At 41.3% G+C, this 20,246-nt stretch overlaps 1 protein-coding gene across 3 annotated transcripts in view; it reads left to right on the forward strand.

The window, feature by feature from the left end:
• LOC100671588 (S-adenosyl-L-methionine-dependent tRNA 4-demethylwyosine synthase TYW1) overlaps positions 1-20,246 on the forward strand; it is a 183,187-nt gene that overhangs the window by 138,403 nt on the left and 24,538 nt on the right. For all 3 annotated transcript variants that reach the window (XM_010596312.3, XM_064296081.1, XM_064296082.1), the window contains one exon: positions 9,100-9,210. In XM_010596312.3, coding sequence (XP_010594614.2) covers positions 9,100-9,210 — 111 coding nt within the window. The remainder of the gene's footprint in view (positions 1-9,099; positions 9,211-20,246) is intronic.

The raw sequence follows: 20,246 nt of genomic DNA on the forward strand, positions 1-20,246 counted from the left end.
AAGAGGAACAGTGAGACTGGAAATTGATTTTACAACAGAAGTGATGGAAGGCAGAAAACCATGGAACAGTGGCTTCAAAAGGCTGAAAGAAATAGCTGCCGATCTAGAATTCAGTTCCCAGTGAAAATATTCTTGAAGAATGAGAGAGAAGTAGATATGTTTTCAGGAAGGCAAAATGTCTGTATCAGGAAAGAAAAAAGGCAAATGCAAAGTGAAACAATGCTAGAGTGGTAAAATTAGAAAGACCAGCAATGCCAAGTGTTGTTGAAGATCTGAAACAAGTAGAATTCTCATACACTGTGGATGGAGGTGTCATGCAACCACTCTAGAAAACAGTTTGGCATTATCTCCTAAAATGGAATATACACATATCCTATGACCCCACATTTCCACTCTTAGAAAAGTGTGCACTTTTCATCAAGAGACAAGTACAGTAACGCTCAGAGCAGCATTATTTGGTAAGAGAGCTAGAGTGGAAAAAAAAACCTGCAGAGATTCTTCACTAGTAGTATATTTGTGCAATGAAGTACTAAACAGCAACAAAAATAAATGTATAGCTGTATACAGCAACATAGATGGATCTCACAGATACCAGATTCAATGACAGTAGCCAGACATAAAAGAATACATGTCAAAATGGCATTTATGTATCAATTTCTAAAGCAGGCAAAACTAAACTCTTGTGTCATAAGAGATAACAGTGTTTTATAATAGCTAAGCACTGGAAATAATCCATATGTCTGCCAGTGGGGAATGGATGAATCAACTGTACATTGAAAATTTGTATAAATGTAATAAAGTCATTAAAATTAATAAGTAAAATTTACAAGGTCACTGACTACGAGACGAATTACAAAAATCAGTTTTATTTTTGTATGCAAGTAGCAAATAAAGAGGAAACAAAGCATTCATGGAAAATTCCTGTATGTAATACCAGACAGCAAAGAAAACCAACCAACCGACATGCCAAAAACCAAAGAACCAAACCCAGTGCCGTTGAGTTGATTCCGACTCATAGCAACCCTATAGGACAGAGTAGAACTGCCCCATAGAGTTCCCAAGGAGTGCCTGGCAGATTCGAACTGCCGACCCTTTGGTGAGCAGCCGTAGCACTTAACCGGTACGCACCAGGATTTCCACATGCAGCAACGTGAATTTTCTAAGCACAGTGTTGGGTGGTAGAAGAGTATATGATTCCATTTATATAAACTTCAGAAACTGGCAAAAAACTCAACTGTAATGTTAAAGTCAGGATATTAGACATCTTTGGGCTGAAGGAAGAGGGTACTGGGTATTTGCTTTGGGATAATCCACTGAGCCATACATTCATGTCTTGTGTCCGTTTCTCTTTGTGTGTTTTATTTCGCAATTCATAAAGATGTAGCAAAGCAAGAGATCGATACTGCTTGGGTTCAGAGCCTGGCCTTGCTGCTTTCCAGCTCTATCTATAACTTTGGACAGTTTACTTTCATTTCCGTAAAGTGAAGGTAATAATCATGTCTATTTTAGTAAGATTTGTTGTAAATTCCAAAATATTGCAATCTTTGCTAGAATTTAAAGCATGTATAACAACAGCCGGCACATAGTAAGCACTGACCAATTGCTAACTCCTGCTGTTGTTTTTATTGTATGTATCATCGCCAGTTTATTTGTTCAAAGGCATTTTAGCGTCCCATTGGATTTACTTTGTGTGTATAATTCTGTCACGGCTCTCCATGTAGTCACGTTTTTGTTTAGGTCTCTCAAGTTTATTTTATTCATTGTCTTCATGCGATTTCATAAATACTAGGCATTTTATAGGTGTAGTTTGTAATTGTAAATAGAGTTTCCTTTGTCTTGTGTTTTGTAGTTTATCCTTATTGGCATATAATAGCTAGTACTTGGCACAGCTTATTGCTGCCAGGCATGGTTCTAAGCACTTCACGGATTAACGATTTTAATCCTGAGGACAGCCTTCTGAATTGGGTCTTTCTGTTATCCCTGTTTTGCACAGGCGGAACCTGAGAACAGAGGTAAAGCTACCTAGTGTGCGATCTGGGATTCATTGTGGCCCCAGGGTCCACATTTAACTCACAGTCTATGCCAGGGAGTCTGTTGATTTTTGGATTTTCATTTGGTAACTGGCCACTTTTCCTTAATCTAAGTATTTAGTTGATTCTCTTAGGTTTCCAGGAAGCCAGTTATAACATTTGTAATTAATTAATTTTGTGTACTTTCTAATAATTATTTATTGTCCTTGCCTTATTGTATTGTATAACTTGCAAGAAAGTGTTAAAAAAAAAAAGTGGACATCCTTTTGTCAGTCTGACTACATTTTACCATTAAGACTGATTACCATTAAGAATGACGTTGACTGGGGAGTGTTTTTCTTTATGCTAAGGATGTGTTTTATTAATTTCTGAGTTCACCAGATGTTTTTAATAGTATTTTATTGTACTTTTGGTGAAGGTTTACACGGCAGTTTAGGTTCCCATTCAGTGACATTGGTTACATTCTTCACAATGCGTGAACATTCTCATTATTTCCATTCTGGTTGTTCCATCTCCATTCATCTAGTTTCCCTGCCCCCTTACATTCTCATCTTTGTTTTAAAGTGGTTGTTGACTGTTTGGTCTCATATAGGTGATTCTTTAAAGGAGCACAGTACTTGTGTGTGGTATTCATTATTTTGTGAGCCAGTTTGTTATTTAGCTACAAGGTGACCTCAGAAGTTAGTTTTAGTTCATGGTTTGAAGAGCACCTCACGGCTATAGTCTTGGTTAGTTCTCTTGTCTCAGCTAGTCCTACTGGTCTGTTTTTTGTTTTCTTTTGTTTTGTTTTTTTAGGAATTTGAAGTTCTATTCCACATTTTTCTCCCATTCTATTAGGGTCCATGTATTGTGGCCCTGATTAGAATGGTGAGTAGTGGTAGCTGGGCACCATCTAGTTCTTCTGGTCTTAGAATAGATGAGGCTGTGGTTCATGTAGACTGTTTGTCCTGTAGACTAGTTTCTTCTTTGAGTCTTTGGTTTCCTTCTTTCTTTTAAGACCCAGACACTACTTATCAAAGTAGGGTGTAGAACATAACTTTATGAACTGTGTTATGGCACTTGACTGAGATGTCTCACAGGACTATGGTCCTAATTCCTTGAACCCAGAAATGCAATCCTGTGAGATGTTTGGTTATATCTAAGAAGTATTTGAAACCGTACCCCTTTGTGTTTTATTATATATATATGAATATATGTGCATACAGTAACATGGATACATATACGTATGCATACACTTATATATATATACGCACATACATATACACACACACATATATTTACCAAAACACGTATATGCCTACATACATATATATATAATATATAGCCACATATGTATTTTTTGTTGTTGTTGTTGCTTTTGCTGCTGTTTCAAAATGATATACACCATAGCAATTACCAACAGGTTACCAATGGTTTTTGATTAGCTTATTGTTTTGTTTTAAAAACCAGGGATGGTGTTTAAGCTTTATCAATTGCCTTTGGATGTCTGTTGAGATGGTCATAAGGTTTTTCTGTGCTGACCTACTAATGTGATAAATTGTATTAAAATGTAGCCTAATGTTGAATCATCTTTGCATTCTTACAATTTTTAACATGGTGCAGACGTTTACTTTCTAAGATTTCTGAAAGATTTTCACATGTGGAAGCGAGATTGGTGTGCAGTTTTCTTTTCTGCCGATTATGTTAGGTTTTGGCACTGGGAGAATTCTAGCTGTGTAAAGTGAATCCAGAAGACTTCTGCATTTTCCTGTATTATACACTTCATTTTTAAAGGAACTTTTGCCTACATATAAGTAAGTAAGCTTGGAAAATACCTTTTCTTGGTGCCTAATACACTTCTTCATCTGTATTAAAGATCTCTGTCTTTTCTTCACTGAGAAGTTTTTTTTTTTTTAATTATGGAAAATATCAATCATAGACAGAAGTGGAGAGAATAGTACCATTTTGTTCATCTCTTTCCCAGCTTTTGTTTTTCTTTCGAGTATTTTGAGCTTTGCTACTCAAAGCATGGCTTGCTGTTGAGCCGCGTGTTGCTTGGACACTTGTTCAAAATGCAGAATTTCCGGCAACTCTCCAGCCCTGAGACAGAATCTGCATTTTAACAGGATCCATATGTGGTTCACAGGCACAGGAAAATTTGAGAAGCTTTAAAGCAACACCTCAACATAGCATTTCACCAGTGAATAATTTAGTAAGTTTCTTTTTTGTTTTTTAGATAACCACAGTATTGTTATCACACCAAACAAAATCAACAGTAATCCCTGTAATCCTAGTAATACCTGGTCTGTGTTAAATTTCTCTGATTGCCTAAAAGCAATTTTTTTTTTCTTTACAATTGGTTCAAAGATTTATACAAAATCCGCATTATATATAGTTGATGTGTCTATTAAAAACCTGTTGCCATTGAGTCTATTCATAGAGACCCTATAGGACAGAGTAGAGCTGCCCCAGAGGGTTTCCAAGGAGAACTTCACGGTTTGTACTTGCTGCTGTGTGACATCAGGAGTCACACGATGTCTAGTCCAGTTGTTCCTCAGCTTGTCTGCACATTGGAATCACCTTGGGGGTCTTCAAAAAGTCCAGGCTACATGCCAGCACAGTTAAATCACAATCTCGGGGTGTGGGGCACCAGCTTTAGTAGTCTTTGAAGTTCTCTAGTTGATTCTAGTGTACAGAGATGTTTGGGAATTACTGGTCTAGTTGTCCTACTTTTGGTGATGTGGTAATGTTGGTCATTGGGTGCAGGTGTTATCAGACTGGTCCGTTTAGTCTGACGTTCCTCATCTGCCTTTCACTTACCGGCTTTAACCTCGTCTGGAAAGTGTTGTCTTGATCCGCTATTTTCTGATGGGCTATAAAATAGTGATCTGAAAATTTTTTTTCATTCCTTCTCCATTTATTACTTGGGATTGTCTTTAAAATGACTTTTTCCCTCATTACGTATTTGGTTACCCTGAAATACAGTCCCCTTCTTTTTTTTTTTTTCTTAATAGTAGTTTTATTGTGCTTTAGGTAAAAGTTTACAGCACAAGTTAGTTTCTCATTCAAAAATTTATACACAAATTTGTTTTATGACGTTGGTTGCAATCCCTGCAATGTGTCAGCACTCTCCCCCTTTCCACCCTGGGTTTCCTGTGTCCATTTGTCCAGTTTTCCTGCCTCTTCCTGCCTTCTTGTCTTGCTTTTGGGCAGGAGTTGTTCATTTAGTCTCATACATGCAGATAAACTAAGAAGCACATTTCTCACAGGTGTTATTGTTTGTTTTATAGGCCTGTCTAATCTTTGTCTGAAAAATGGGCTTTGGGAGTGGCTTAGTTCTAAGTTAGTAGGGTGTCTGGGGGTCATAGTCTCAGGGGTTCCTCCAGTCTCTGTCAGACCAGTAAGTCTGGTCTTTTTTTGTGTGTGTGAATTTGAATTTTGTTTTCCGTTTTTCTCCCGCTCTGTCCGGGACTGTCTGTTGTGGTCCGTATCAGAGCCATTGGTGATGGTAGCCAAATACCATCGAGTTCTTCTGGGCTCAGGCTGGCGGAGGCTGTGTTTCATGTGGCCCCTTGGGCTATTATTTTCTTTGTGTCTTTGGTTTTCTTCATTCTCCTTTGCTCCAGACATGATGTGACCAATAGATGTATCTTAGATGGCTGCTCCCGAGCCTTGAAGACCCCAGACACTACTGACCAGAGTAGGACGTAAAACATTTTCTTTATGAACTATGTTATGCCAGTTGACCTTGATGTCCCCTGAGACTTGAAATACAGCCCCATTCTTGATGATTCTTTGATATTCAGACCAGATCAGCCCTTTTTGTTGTTCTAGCGGGATTCCCTTCACATTGGCTTCGGTGTCCATTTGACAGGAACCCAGCTAATCTTTGACAGTTTCTGTGCTTTCTAGCAGAATTACCCTGATTTTGGCTTGTATATTTCCTGCCTAGAACTTTAATCAGCTGTTTCTCCAGGGAGTCCTGATTCCTTTTTGTAGGAAAAGGTGCTTAGAAATCACAACCTGGGTGTTAGGAATACTCATTGCTGTTGGGTTATCATTGTTTATATGCTTTTTCCATGGGCAGAATTTAAAAATCTATTATTTTGTTTGCTTTTTTAAAGAAATTACAAAATAAATCTAGGACCCAACATGGCCAAAGTAACCTTGAAAAGAGCAAAGTTGGAAGACTTAAACCCTTCTCAATTTCAGAAGTTACTATAATCAAGACAGTGTGGTACTATCATAAGAACAAGACATGTAGATCAGTGGGTAGACCTGAGAGTCAGGAATAGACCTTTCCATTTATAGCCAACTGATTTTCAACATAGGTGTCAACACCATTCGTTGAGGGGCAGTGGAGATAGCCCTTTCCACAAATGGTGCTGGGACAACTGGATATCCACATCTGAAAGAATGAATTTGTACCCCTACCTACCTCACACCACAAGTAAAAATTAACTCAGAATGGGTCACAGATCTAAATATAATTACTAAAACTATAAGACACTTATAAGAAAACAGGAGTAAAGCTGTGTAACCTCGGGTTAGGCAGTGACTTGTTAGATATGACACTAAAAGCTCCAACTAAGGAAGCAAAAAATGATAAAGGAAAAAAAAAAGATAAATTCCACTTCATCAAAATTTAGACTGTGAAGCCAAAGACAACTTCACAGAATGGGAGAAAATATTGGCAGATCATATATCTGATAAGGGACTTGTATCTAGAATATATAAAGGTTCTTACAGCTTAATAATAAGACAAATAACCCAAGATAAAAAATGGACAAGGATTTAAACGGTCCACAAGCCCATGAAAGGGTGCTCAGCGTCATTAGTCACTGTGGTTAGTTGCCACTGAGCTGATTCTTACTCACGGCGACCCCATGTGTGAAGAGTAGGACGGCCCCATAGGGCTTTCCAGGCTGCGGGCTTTTGGAAGGAGATCACCAGGCCTGTCTTCTGCTGTGCCTCAGGGTGGATTCGAACCAACCTTTTGGCTAAGAGTTGAGCACTTAACCATTTTCACCACTTAGGGACCTGTCATTAGTCCTTAGGGAAATATAAATCAAAACCACAAGACACTTCACTTCATACCCACTACCGGTTGCTTTCGAGCCGATTCTGATTCATGGTGACCCGTGTGTGTCAGAGGAGAACCACCCACAGGGCGTCATGACTGTGACCTTTCTGCAGATCACCGGGTCTTTCTTCTGAGGTACCTGTGAGTGGATTTGAACCATTGTCTCTTGGTTAGTAGTCCAGTGCTTACCCGTTTGAGCCACCCACGGACTCTTTCACCCACTAGCATGGCCAAAATAAAAAGACAGACGATAATAGTTGTTGGTGAGGATGTGGAGATGCACAGTCAGGATGTCCAGTCACTAGACATTTCCTTCTCCGTACTCATGTGGCACTAACTTGATACAGTTGGATTCATTTTTGCCATGTGCTTAGAATTTTTAGGGATATATTCTTTCTGTATAGTTAGATATTTTTAATTATATAAAACGTTTCCTTAGTTCCAAAGTTAAAGTTATAAAACAAGGCACGTTCAGTAGTCTAGCTACGTAGACTGAGTGGAAGTCTAGCTACCATTCCTGTCCCCTCCACTCTTTTTTCTCCTTCCACCTTTACATGTTTGTTTCCCCCAACCTCACATGGCTATAAATAGTTTTCTGCTTCTTGTTTTTTTTTTTTTTACCTAACGGTATAGACTGGAGATGACTTCACAGGAATATGTATCTCATTCTATTCTTCAGCTGTGTAGTATTCTGTTTTGTGGCTATACCATAGTTTATTTATCTAATTCTGTAATTTTATGAATTTGGATTTGTTTCCAGACTCTCACGCTATTTCATATATGTTGTTGGAAATTTGGTGTACTATCTCTTGCTGCATAACAATATTAGCACAAATTTAGCAGGTTTAAACAACACATATTTATCATCCCACAATTTCTGGGCAAAGCTTAACTGGGTCCTCTGCTCAGGATCTCACAAGGCTGCAGCCAGCGTGTCGGCCAGAACTGGGATCTGAGTTCAGAAAGGACCCCCTTCCATGTACTCTCAGGTTGTTGAAAATTCATGTCCTTGTGGCTGTAGGACGGAGGGCTTCATTAGCTTGCTGATTGTTGGCTGGAGGCTGCCCTTAGTACCTAAAGGTCACCTGTAATTCCTCAGTATATATGGGGTTTCCCAACGTGGCTTTTTGGCTTCTCAAAGCCAGAGAGAAAGAGACACAGACAGCCACTGAGGCTCCGGGAGGACAGGCACTACAGTCTTATGTAACATAAGCATGGACACATAACCAGACGTGCCATCACCTTTGCCATGTTCTGTAGGTTAGGGGAAGCCGCAGGTCCTGCCTCTGCTCAGGGGGAAGGAATCTTTCTTTAGGTTTCAAACAGTCATCAATAATGTTGTCTTGAGGTTTTTAAATAAGTCTTTGCATTTCTAATCATTTGTTTGGGGTGGGATCCTGGCAGGGCCTGCAATGTCAAAGGGTGTAAGCTTCTTTAAGGCTTGAGGGGCTGTTGTCTACTTGCTCTTCAGAAAGCTGGGTCACTCTTTTGGTTAGATGATAACGAAATGGCAGCATTGATGGTTCATGAATGTGCCTTTCTGCCAATTGGAAGTGCCAAGAGATAATTAAATAAAGAGAAAGTGGGAAAGAGGACAAGAGTCATTGGAAATTCTTGTCATTAATGACTTGAGTGGTTAGTACCAGAAAGCCTGAAGGTTATTCAGATTAATTTTCTACAGCCAAAAACTATTAGGTCAATTTGCTAATCTTTACTAAATCTGATTCAGGGCGTATTTGTCAAGAAATTTTTGGGTGCCAAACACAGCATTAGATACTGTGAGGGAGACAGAAGAAATATGTCACTATATATGCCCACATAAGGCTTATGAAGATCTTATTACATTGTTTGCATTTTTTCATCTACCCACAAACTATCAACTTCAACTTAGAGAAGATGATGCTGGGTTCAGCTCTACCTGGATTAGCTATGGGTTGAGAAAGTTTGGGGTTTTGTTAATATATGACTTTCACCACCATGAGAACAAAGTTGGCTTCTTTGTTTCAGCAACAACGCACGGTTTATAGATTGACGCTCGTCAAAGCGTGGAATGTGGATGAGCTCCAGGCCTACGCTGAGCTGGTGTCCCTTGGGAGTCCCGACTTCATCGAAGTAAAGGTAAGCCCTGTTGACAATGACATTCTCCTGACCACAGTGGAGTTTCAGTGGCTTAAAATTTGAAAGCAGGTCCCAAGTATTTTACTTACTTGTTTAGAAATATACGTTAAGACCCTGGCACTGTTCTAGGCATTTGGGAAATAGCAGGGAAGAAGACTAAGCTCCTGCACTTATAGAACTTATGTTTCAGTAGGCGATAGACAATCAACAAAAAGTGAATAAGTAAAAACTACATGAGGACACTGATACGCTGAGAAATAAAATGGTGCTATTGTGCTTATTTGGTTGGCTTTAAAAAAATTTATTATGGAAAATTTCAAATATATGCAGAAGTAGAGAGAATAGTCAATTGGACCCCCAACCACCCATCACCCAGGTTCAGAACTATCAACTCAAGACCAGTCTTGTTTTAACCGTACACCAAAACCACACCCTTTGCCGTCTAGGCATTCTGACTCTTGGTGACCCCGTGTGTTAGGGTAGAACTGCTCTATGAGGCTTCACTGGCTGTAATCTTTACGGAAGCAGATCACCAGGCCTTTCTCATTTTTCTCTGTCGTTGATCCAGATTATTTTGAAGCAAATCCCCAGTATTGTGGCACTCATCCATAGCTATTTACTGTATAAATCTCTTAAGGATACGTACTCTTTTTAAACACTGATCCAGACTACCACCTCACACATAAATAACTTTAACAATAATCCTTTCATTATTAGAACATAGGCTGTAAGTTTTCCTAGCTCTTTCTTTTTTTTTTTTAACAGTATTTTTGAATCAGGATCCAAACAAATGATTAGAAATGCAAAGACTTATTTAAAAACCTCAAGACAACATTATTGATGACTATTTGAAACCTAAAGAAAGATTCCTTCCCCCTGAGCAGAGGCACCTAAAAGTTGTTTGTAACTGGATTATCTTTTAAAAAATTTTTTCTTCCCTCTGTATTTTCTCCTTTGTATTTTTTTTTTTTTTTTTAAAGAAACGGAATCATTTATTCCATCAAGCTCCCCATATTTTAGATTTTGCTGACTGCACGTTTCTGCCACCTACATTTCCTGTGGATTTTTAGTTAAGTTGAGAAAAGATTAATCAGATTCAGGTGTGTGTGTTTTTCAAGACTATTTCATTATCAGTATTTTATACTTCCATCAGGCAGCATGTACTGTCTGGTTGTCTCTTTCATATTTTTTCTTTATTGTTGTAAAAATATAGATAACACAATGCTTGCCAATTCAACATTTTTCATGTGTGCAATTCAGTGAGACTAATTACATCGTTCACGTTGTGCAGCCATCATCCTTCATATTTTGCTAGTGTTTCTTTGGGATGGATTCCTATCAGTGGATTTCTGGGTCAAGAGGTAAACGCATATCTTGTTTTGTCAGGTATTGTGGTTGGGTGTTTTAGCATAAGCAGGAAGGCTTTTCTGAGGAGGTGACATTTTAAAAGCTGATACCTAAATATTGACTATACCATGGACTGGCAGAAGAATGAATAATTCTGTCTTGGAAGGAGTATAGCCAGAATGCCCCTTAGAAGCAAGGATGGCAAGATGTCATCTCACATACTTTGGACATGGTATCAGGAGGTGAAGCCATCAACTAGTAGGTTCTTGTCAAGCAGACTAGTGAATTGAAGTCAGCCAGACACAGGGTTGGAAGGACAGAAAGGTTTATTCACCATTTGCAAACTGGGAGACAGGCAGGATCTCATGACGTAAGGCTGCCAGCTCCCTGAACCAGGGCAGATTTGCTCTTTTTATAGGGAGTGACATACATATGCATGAACAGTGAGGGGCAGATCTTCAGTCTTGTGATGCGTGCCCAGTCTGGATAATTTTAGCGAATGGGTTTTTGTGCACGGCTCTAAAAATACTACGCACAGCCCTGAAAAAATGGCAATGGCTCGCTACTAGCACCCCAGGAACGTCATAGAGCGGGTGGATTCAGAGTCAGTGCGCCTGTACCTTGGCCTCCTGCCAGTGGGAGAGGAGAAGAAATCTGGGGATTCGACCAATCATGGTGCAGTGCTGCAAAAATTGTAACAAAAATGTAGCAAGAGTAGACTTTTCTGAAAAACAGCTATTACCGGATGGTTAGTAACCCTTATTAACCCTTTCATGGCTGTCCCCGGAGAAGGACACCATGCTCGGTAAAGTAGCCCCATCACTGTCGAGTCAATTCCAATTCAAAAAGAGGGAGATCCTCAATGAGATGGATTGACGCAGTGGCTACAACAGTGGGCTCAAACATAGCAACAATTGTGAGGACAGTGCAGGACCAGGCAGTGTTTCATTATGTTGTACACAGGGTCACTATGAGTCGGAACCGACTGGACGGCACCTACAACAACAATATTAAGAAGCAACCCAATATACAGAGGCTTGGGCAAAGAGCATTCTGGGCAGAGGGCACAGCAAGTGCGAAGGTGCTGAGACAGCCCTGCTAGGGTGGGCGGTGGTACAAGATCAATCCGAGAGGGAGGGCAGGGCCAGATTGTATGGGGCCTCTTAAGCCTATTATACCAGTTAATAGGAAGCTTTTATGTACTGTGTGTACTGGGAAGGGGTTTTTAGACTTTGGAATGGTGTGATCTGATTTATGGTTTTAAAAGATCACCTGCTACTGTGTCATGGCCGGGTTGTAGAGCACGGTGGTGGGAGTTGAAAGACCAGTTAGGAAGCTCTGGCCTCATCCAAGCCAGAAATGTGACGCCTTGGAGAAAGTCGGTGGTACACGGTTGGAGAGATGTGGTCCTGTAGACCCAGTAGAACTTGTTGGATTAGATGTGGGGGTGGGGTGTGGAAGAACAAAAAGAATCAAGGAGAGCATTTGCTTGGCGTAAGTGATGTGTGGAGGATGGAATAGTTTACTGAGATGGAGTAAACGAGGTGGGGCAAGTTTGGGGAGTAATTTCCTGGGTTCTCTGTTGGCCATGAAATCCGAGATGTCTTTTAAATACCCAGTATAGGTCCAAGTAGCTCATAGGTTATACAAGCCTGGAGTTCCAGGGATGAGATGGCTAGAAATCATGATTTGGAAGTCATCAGCCCGAGACAGTCGTTACAGCTGTGGAGTGCTCAGAGGCAAGCAGCTTATTGGGCAACTGAGAATCCCCGAAATGAGTGAACATGGCGGGAAAGCTCAGCCTGTTGCTGAAAGTCAGGGCCATGCTTTTCAGTTTATGTCCAGGAAGGGGAATGCTCTCTGTGTCCTATCTAAGTCTATTTCAGAGTTTCGCAGCTGCCTTTTAGTAAGTTCAAGGAGCCCTGGTGGCGCAGCAGCTAAGTGCTCCACTGTTAACTAAAAGGTGGGCAGTTTGAACCCACCAGCTGCTCCGTAGAAGAAAGATGTGGCAGTCTGCTTGTGTAAAGATTACAGCCTTGAAGCCCTCTGGGGCAGTTCTCCTCTGCCCTACAGAGCCGCTGTGAGTCGGAATTTACTCCATGGCAGTAGGTTTAGTAAATACACCTGTCTTTATTGCTGTTCTCTGGAGGGGTGGGAAGGTGGGAACAGATAAAATCCTGCTCTCGGGATAGGTAGCATTTTATCTCTGGCCAGGTGGAGGACACTTTTCTTTTGAAAGTGCCCTTAATTTCTAAAAGCTAGTCTTGGCAAGAGCCCTAATGATGCAGAGATACAAATTAGTTCTGAAAGTGGCTGTGCTGGCTTTAGAAAACCTTGCTGACGTCAGGGACTAGTGGTGTTTTAATTTATCAGGTAGCTATTAAAGAATGTTGTCTCAAATTATGTTGCAGTAAAACCTTTATTATTTTAAAGCAACTTGGCTGGACCACACAGTAACCTTTTAAAATTTGCTTTCCTTTCCTTCTTTGTGTTTTTTTCAGCCATGTTTTCAATAATTAATGAGGTATTTTATAATTAAAAAAAAATCACTAAATGTTAATTTTCCAGAGAAGAATGGCTACTTTTGAAATAGCACCATTCTCTGATGGATATTTGTTAGTTGGGTAAACTCTTAGCATTGGTCTTGATAGGTGCCATCGAGTTGTTTTCGACTCGTGGTGACCCTATATGACAGATTAGAACTGCCCCTCAGGGTTTCCTAGGCTGTAATCTAAAAGGCAGCCAGGTCTCTTCTCCCTTGGAGCCTTTGGGTGAGTTCGAACTGCCAGCCTCTCCGTTAGCAGCCAAGAGCTTAACCGTTTGTGCTTAAACTATTAACATCACTAGGAAATATCAGATAAAACCTCCTGTCTGTAGCTGAGATGTTACAGTGACATAGTGTCTTTCAAACAAGGTTTCCATTTTACTGTTTTATCCCTGCGTTCAACAAATATTTTTTAGCTCTGTGTGCCAGTCCTCAGTAAAGCGCTAGAGATGCAGGCCTGGTGTGGGTACACTATTTGGGAGATGGATGTCTGGTTGAATAAGGCAGAGTCTATAAATGTAAAATGAGCTCGCGTGAAAGAGAGGTCTCATAATGAAAAACTCCTGTGGAAATGTACAATCTAATCACAGTTATGATTTTTTTTTAAGGTGTAGTATATCAGTGGCACAGTGGTTAAGAGCTCGGCTGCTAACCAAAAGATCGGTAGTTCAAATCCACCAGTTGCTCCTTGGGAACCCCATGGGGCAGTTCTGCTCTGTCCTATAGGGTTGCTATGAGTTGGAATCGACTGGATGGCAATGGGGTGGGGGTTGAATTTTTTTGGTTTAGTATGTCAGCTGGGGTTGCATCAGGGGAGGGCATGGAGATGGTCAGCCTGTCTCTTGTAGAAGACCTGAGGGCAACGGGACATCAGGCACAGGCCCTGTGGGTTGGATCAGAGGCTCTATTCACCTCTCACCTGTCCAGCAGGTTAATGAAGTGTCTTCCTTTTATACTGGAGTGGGAAAAGCAGTGTTTACACAATATAATATACTATTAAGGAAACAAATCACGTATAGAGTAATATATTATTTGATTATATTTTTAACTATATATTATTAAAAACAAACAAAAACCGCAGTTGCTGTCGAGTTGATTCTGACTCATGGTGACCCCATGTGTGCAGAGTAGAACTGTGCTCCGTAGGGTTTTCAAGGCTGTGTGTGACCTTTCAGAAGCAGATCACCAGGCCGTTCTTCTGTGGTGCCTCTGAGTGGGCTTGAACTGACAACCTTTCTGTTCTTAGTTGAGCACTTAACCATTTTTGCCACCCAGGGACTCATATATGTATTTATATAAGAAAACGGAAAAGTGTCGAAGGATATAGATCAAATTGTTAACATATTCTATTTGGGAGAAGGGGAAGAAAGGAAAGGGTTATGGATTTCACTTTCCATATTTCTGTGCTGTGAATTATTACAATGCAGAAAACATTTAACGAGAGCTAGCAGTATGGGTATGGGAGCTACGATAACTTCCAAGTCCTGTGAAAGCAAACGCCTAGAAGCGATTGTGCCATGATAAACATGCCTTTGAGAACAGAGTTGGTCTGTCAGGTCTGTAAGGGCCAGAAGAATAGAGACCACTCTGGCGATGCTCCATGGTCCCAGTAAAGGCAGGATTGGGTTAAAGGACAGAAATCTAGGCCCTTTCACCTTGAGTAAAAGGATAGATTAGAGAACAGTTTACCCTCTGACACACAGTAGCACTTGCAAGGCTTGCTCTCAACCTAAACTCCTGGTAAAATGGAAAAGTCTCTGCAGAACCTAGTCCTCAAAGGAGTATGGAGTTTAAGTTTATACTGCCTCAAAGGCCATGTGAATGTCCCCAAGATGTGAAACTGATAATACAGACTGGCCCTAGGCTAATGATACGCCTGGGCTCTGTGCAGAAGCAGGCACGACACACTTTATGTCCTTTGTCATATTCTGCTTGGGTTGCTCATCTTTTTATTATTAATTTCTAGGACTTTAACACATAAGCATGTATATGTGTTTTCAAACTGTTGTACTAAAATGTTTGCAAATTACCTAAATCCACTTTGAGTAAGGTTTCTCGTATACCTGTGCATTCCCTGTCGGCTCCTGTCCTTTTATCGTTCTGTCTTCTAGTGCTAACCTGATTAGATTAGGAAGCCGTCTTCCTTTTCCACCCACTCCTTTCTCTTTTCATTTCCTTTGTGAGCCAAAAGGAAAAAAACTCACCCTCTCTTTGGTCATGTGGAAACCCTCGTGGCGTAGTGCTTAGGAGCTACAGCTACTATCCAAAAGGTCAGCAGTTGGAATCCCCCAGCGCTCCTTGGAAACGGTATGGGGCAGCCCTCCTCTGTCCCGTAGGGTTGCTGTGAGTTGGAATCGACTCGATGGCAACGGGTTTGGTATTTTTTTGGTCACGTAAGTTGTACCTGGAGCACCTTTGTATCCAGGAGAGGTTACGCTGTGGACGTAGGAGTGACATGGTGGCAAGGCGGTCCCCTTGGCACCCCCATTCCTGGAAACGAGGGTCTCACAGTCTGCACACTGGGGTCTCGTGGGTGGGGAAGGAACACAGCTTTGATGCACTCCTGTATCGTCTGGATATATAGTCTGGCACAGCTTATGTATCTTCTTTAAACCTAAATTTCCTCAATATTAAAATCAGGGTGATAATACGTAGTTAATGTGTTTGTTTTGAGAATTTGATGGGGTAACCTCTGCCTGGGTTCAGTAAATGTTCAGGTCACTTTCCATCAAGCATATTTACTCTATCTAAATCAATGGAAGCCATTCCTTTATGATATTGATTTCCTCTTTTCTTTCATCGCTAGTCTTGTGAAATCTTTTTCCACTACATTCCCTGTAAGTTAACAGTATATTTTAGCTTCATTATGGCTTAGATGAGCCTTTATGTGCTAACCTGAGAACCTTAACTATCATTATTTGCTTGCTTGTTTGTGAAAATGTGTTTCATGTTGCAAACATCTGCCTTACTGAAAAACTTCGGTAACAATCCATTTGTAAATGAAACACTGTGTGTTCTCCGCCTAGCATTCCACGGTGCGAACAGGAAGTGCTCGGTAATTGTTAGCTGTTGAATGACGTGAAGCCGTCTTACTGTGACCGCTGTGGCTGTCTGCAGCCCTGCGGCACTCGGGCCTTGCAGAGTGCACCTTGATAACGACTGTCTTAGCGTAGCCTCCATCTCCTCCATACGAAGGTGAAGGGTCTCACTGCTTGTACATATGTACGTTGTTCGTTGTGTCACGTTCGCTCAGACTCGTGGCGACCTCACGTGTAACAGAGCGAATTGTTGCCCGATGCCGCGCCATCTTCATGATCTTTGGTGTGTTTAAGTCCCTTGTTGTGGCTTTTGTGTTGATCCACCTCATGGAGGGTTTCCCTCTTTTTCACTGATCCTCTGCTTTACCAACCATGATGTCCTTTTCTAGCAGTAGGCCTATCCTGATGATGTGTCCAGAGTAAGTGAGCTGAACCCTTGCCATTCTCACTTCTAAGGAACGTTCTGGTTGTATTTCTCCTAGGGCCGGTTTGTTCCTTCTTTTGACAGCTCGCAGTGGTATATTCAGTATTTTTTGCCAGCACCACAGTTTGAATGCATCAGTTCTTCTTCTGTCTTCCTTTTTCACTGTCCAACTTTCACATGTTTATGAGTTGGTTCATAATCATTTAAAGAGTAGAAAAATCCTGAGTGATACGAATGAGACTTTGTATTAGATGAGAAGAGTCATGGGGCGTGGTGGCATAGCAGAATGAATGACTTGATCTTCAGTTCATTCAGCACAGATTGTGAGGGGTATAGAGAAGAAAAGGTGCAACCCTGGCCTCTAAGAGCTCAGAGTTCAGGCCCATAAACACATCGTTACCCAACAATTATCCAGTGAGATTGTGATAGACACGGGATATGATGAGATTATTGGGGTCAGGTGGGGTAGGGGTTCTTGAACAGAGATTTGAGAGGTGCAGGAGAATCCAGGTGAAGACTGACTGCCAACCAGGGCAGTCCAGCCCTTGAGACACTGAGTGTGGCAGAGGTGAGGTGGGAGAGGCAGGTGAAGAAGGGTTCGGTGCCATGCTGGGAAGCTTGGGCCTTTTCCTTGGGGAGCTACTGAAGCATGTTTAGAAGAAAGGAGTGACGTGTTTGGGGAGTATGGCTGGAAAAAACGTGAAGTCAGTCATTTCTTATCAAAACTATAGGGCACAAAAATAGTATTAGGAGTCTTTTGACACCCAAACTGGTTACTGTTGAGTTGATCTTAACTCATGGCAGTCCTTTGGATTCCCAGTCACTTTAATTAGAATATCAAATAGTCAAACTGCCGTAATACTGCCCTTCCTGCAGACTTCGAATCCCAGAGCAAACTTTCCACACAGCTAGTAGCAAAGACCTTACGGGACCCCTCAGAAAGCCACCAGATTGTGATGGCGTGGGTTAGACTTTCCACTACAAACCCAAAGATGCATAACAGAGCTATTCTTTGGGAACCTTCTTTGGGTCTGCTGGTCACACCTCAGCCTGTAGATTCTGAAGGAAATGACTTTGTTTTTCAATTGCTGCATTGAAGCTGTCTCTTTTTCAAAGTTGTGGAGGACAGACTTGCTGCTGATGGTAAATGGGGGTGTGGATGGGATGAGAAGGTATCAGACAGCCATGATAGCAGCGGAAAAGAAAGAGTGTTTGGGTAACTCAGGGTCAACGGTTTGTGCTCAGGAATACAGGTGGGGCAGGTCATCAGTAGGCTGGAGTGTAGGATGAAGTGAAGTAGTCGAAGCAGAGAGGCGAATACAGGGCGAGGGGAGGTATCATGGAGACAAGCTGAGTGAGGACCCAGGGGGTTCATGAAGGGTAGAGTAGCATAGGGTAGGGTAGGCTGCACAGACTTAGTCCCCAAGGCCGTGTTCTGCCCACCTCATTACTGTCATGGCAAGAGCCCAGGGGTTCATGAAGGTGGCTACACAGACTTATTCCCCAGGACCGCGTCCTGCCCACCCCGTTTCTGTCATGGCGAGGGCCCAGGCTCTGTGTTGACTCAGGAAGCTGCCCAGTACTGCTCGCCTCAGACTGTTTATTTGGCTAAAATGAGAACATTTATGTGAAAGCGCTTAATAAACTATAAAGCATCGCATGACTGTAAGGAAAAGTATTATGTGAAGCCAAGATAACAAACCGTGGTGTTCATTCTCCCGTTCCATTTCCAAACCAAATCTCCCCTTAAATGTCTCGTGACTCGTTATTGCTGAATAAGATGAGTATAAGAATGTACCTAAAACCTCTGTGCTTCAGTGAACTAACATTTAAAACGATATTAAAAATAAGTTCCTTTGAATTAGCTACTGCATAAATGGGTGTTTGTATAACTCACACGTCGTAAGCATATTTAAATCAAAGTAAAGTACATTTTTATGACTAATTTGGTCTATCCAGCAGTCATTTTCATGTTTTTTTTAAATGCATTTGTGTAAGTTTAGCACAACTTTTTAGCCGTGCTTTCTCAGAGATTTTTTTGAACTATAGTACTATTTGCTTTTTTTGTTCGCCTAAAGCACATACTCAGTTTAATGAATTCAGTGAATCACTGGGCTCACGGAGAAGATTGCCGTTTATTACAATTAAGTTGGGTAGCCTGCAGTTCATGTCCCACAGAGGCCATCTCATTTTCATATACCAGTCGTCTTTGTGAACAGCCATCTGGAGTCGAGTGTTTTGGATAGCTCATCTGAGTCTTCTGCGGAGTCCCACCTTTGCCTTTGCCGTCTGTGGGGCCAGGGCCATTCCACAGCGCTCGTTTGTGGGATTTTCCCTGAATGTCACTCTGCCACCTCCAGCCTCTGCGTGTGTATGTGTTGCATATCTCTTTATTTCAGTTATTCCTTGCTTAGTGGAAACATATCTAGAATATTCTAACCAGTGGTCAAGAAAGTTTGATTCTGGGATATTTGAAGAGCCGCAGAGTTAAGATATCTCTTATTATTAGAAAAGTAATCATTTATCATTATGTCCGTTACCAAATAGAGAACTCAGTTATGGAACTCTTGGGTCTCACGTGTCTGGGTTGTCAGGTCGAGGTCAAAGGAGTCAGAAGCCAATTTATTTTATTGTAGTTGTATTTAATAGGAATTTCTGTATTGGCAAGATGTATGTGTGTGTGTATATAAACAAATATATTCCCCTGTTGGCATGATGGAAACATGTGGTTAGCATCTTTCTTCCCCCATCTCTGATTGCTTGTTTGCTTATTTCATCTCTGTATCTCAAAGGAGATTGACTCAATACTCATTGTACACTAATCCTGTCGCGTTAACATAAGAAAGACAACCCATTCCCAAATGGGGTTAGAACCACAGGCATAGAAGTTAGGATTTACAATACATATTTTGGGGGGCCACAATTCAATCTGTAACAATATTTATCCATATGCAAAGTATATTATAGAGTGGTTACCTTAAAGAATAGTTTCAAAGAGACTCTCATCTGGCTCTATACAGAAAGTTTACCAACCTTGATCTAAACCATAGTGGAAAATGGGGGATCATGTATTTTCCCAGTGGGTCAATTGGTCAGTGAATTTTTATGGGTTGGGACAGTGGTGGTTCAGGTGTAGAATTCTTGCCTTTTACGTGGGAGACCCCGGTTTGATTCCAACCAATACACCTCGTGTGCAACCATCACCTGTCTCTCAGTGGAGGCTTGCATGTCGTTAGGATTTTAAACAAGTTTCAGCTTGGCTTCTGGATTAAGATGGACTAGGAGGAAGGGCCTGGCGATCTGCTTCTGAGAATCAGGCAGTGAAAACCCTGTGGATGACAATGGTCTGATCTGCAGCTGATCATGGGAACGATGCAGGAACAGGCGATATTTTGCCCATTGTGTATGGGTTGTCATGAGTTGGGGGTTGCCTCGATGGCAGTTTACAACAAGAGCAACATCTATGCCCCTGTTATTGTGGTAACGATATGATTATGATCGCTCGAGAATTAATCTTATTATAGTGCACAAAAGGATCTGAATGGAAAGATACCATTGAACATACAAACAGATTGAAATCCACTGCCGTGATTAGACAGCATGCAGTGTGATGCAGCACAGAGCCTGGTACTCAACACCAGTGTTGTCACAGAGTGGAAGGGGCACTGCCCTGCAAGCTCAC

This window comes from Loxodonta africana, chromosome 12 (assembly GCF_030014295.1).
Source record: "Loxodonta africana isolate mLoxAfr1 chromosome 12, mLoxAfr1.hap2, whole genome shotgun sequence".
NCBI lineage: Eukaryota > Metazoa > Chordata > Mammalia > Proboscidea > Elephantidae > Loxodonta > Loxodonta africana.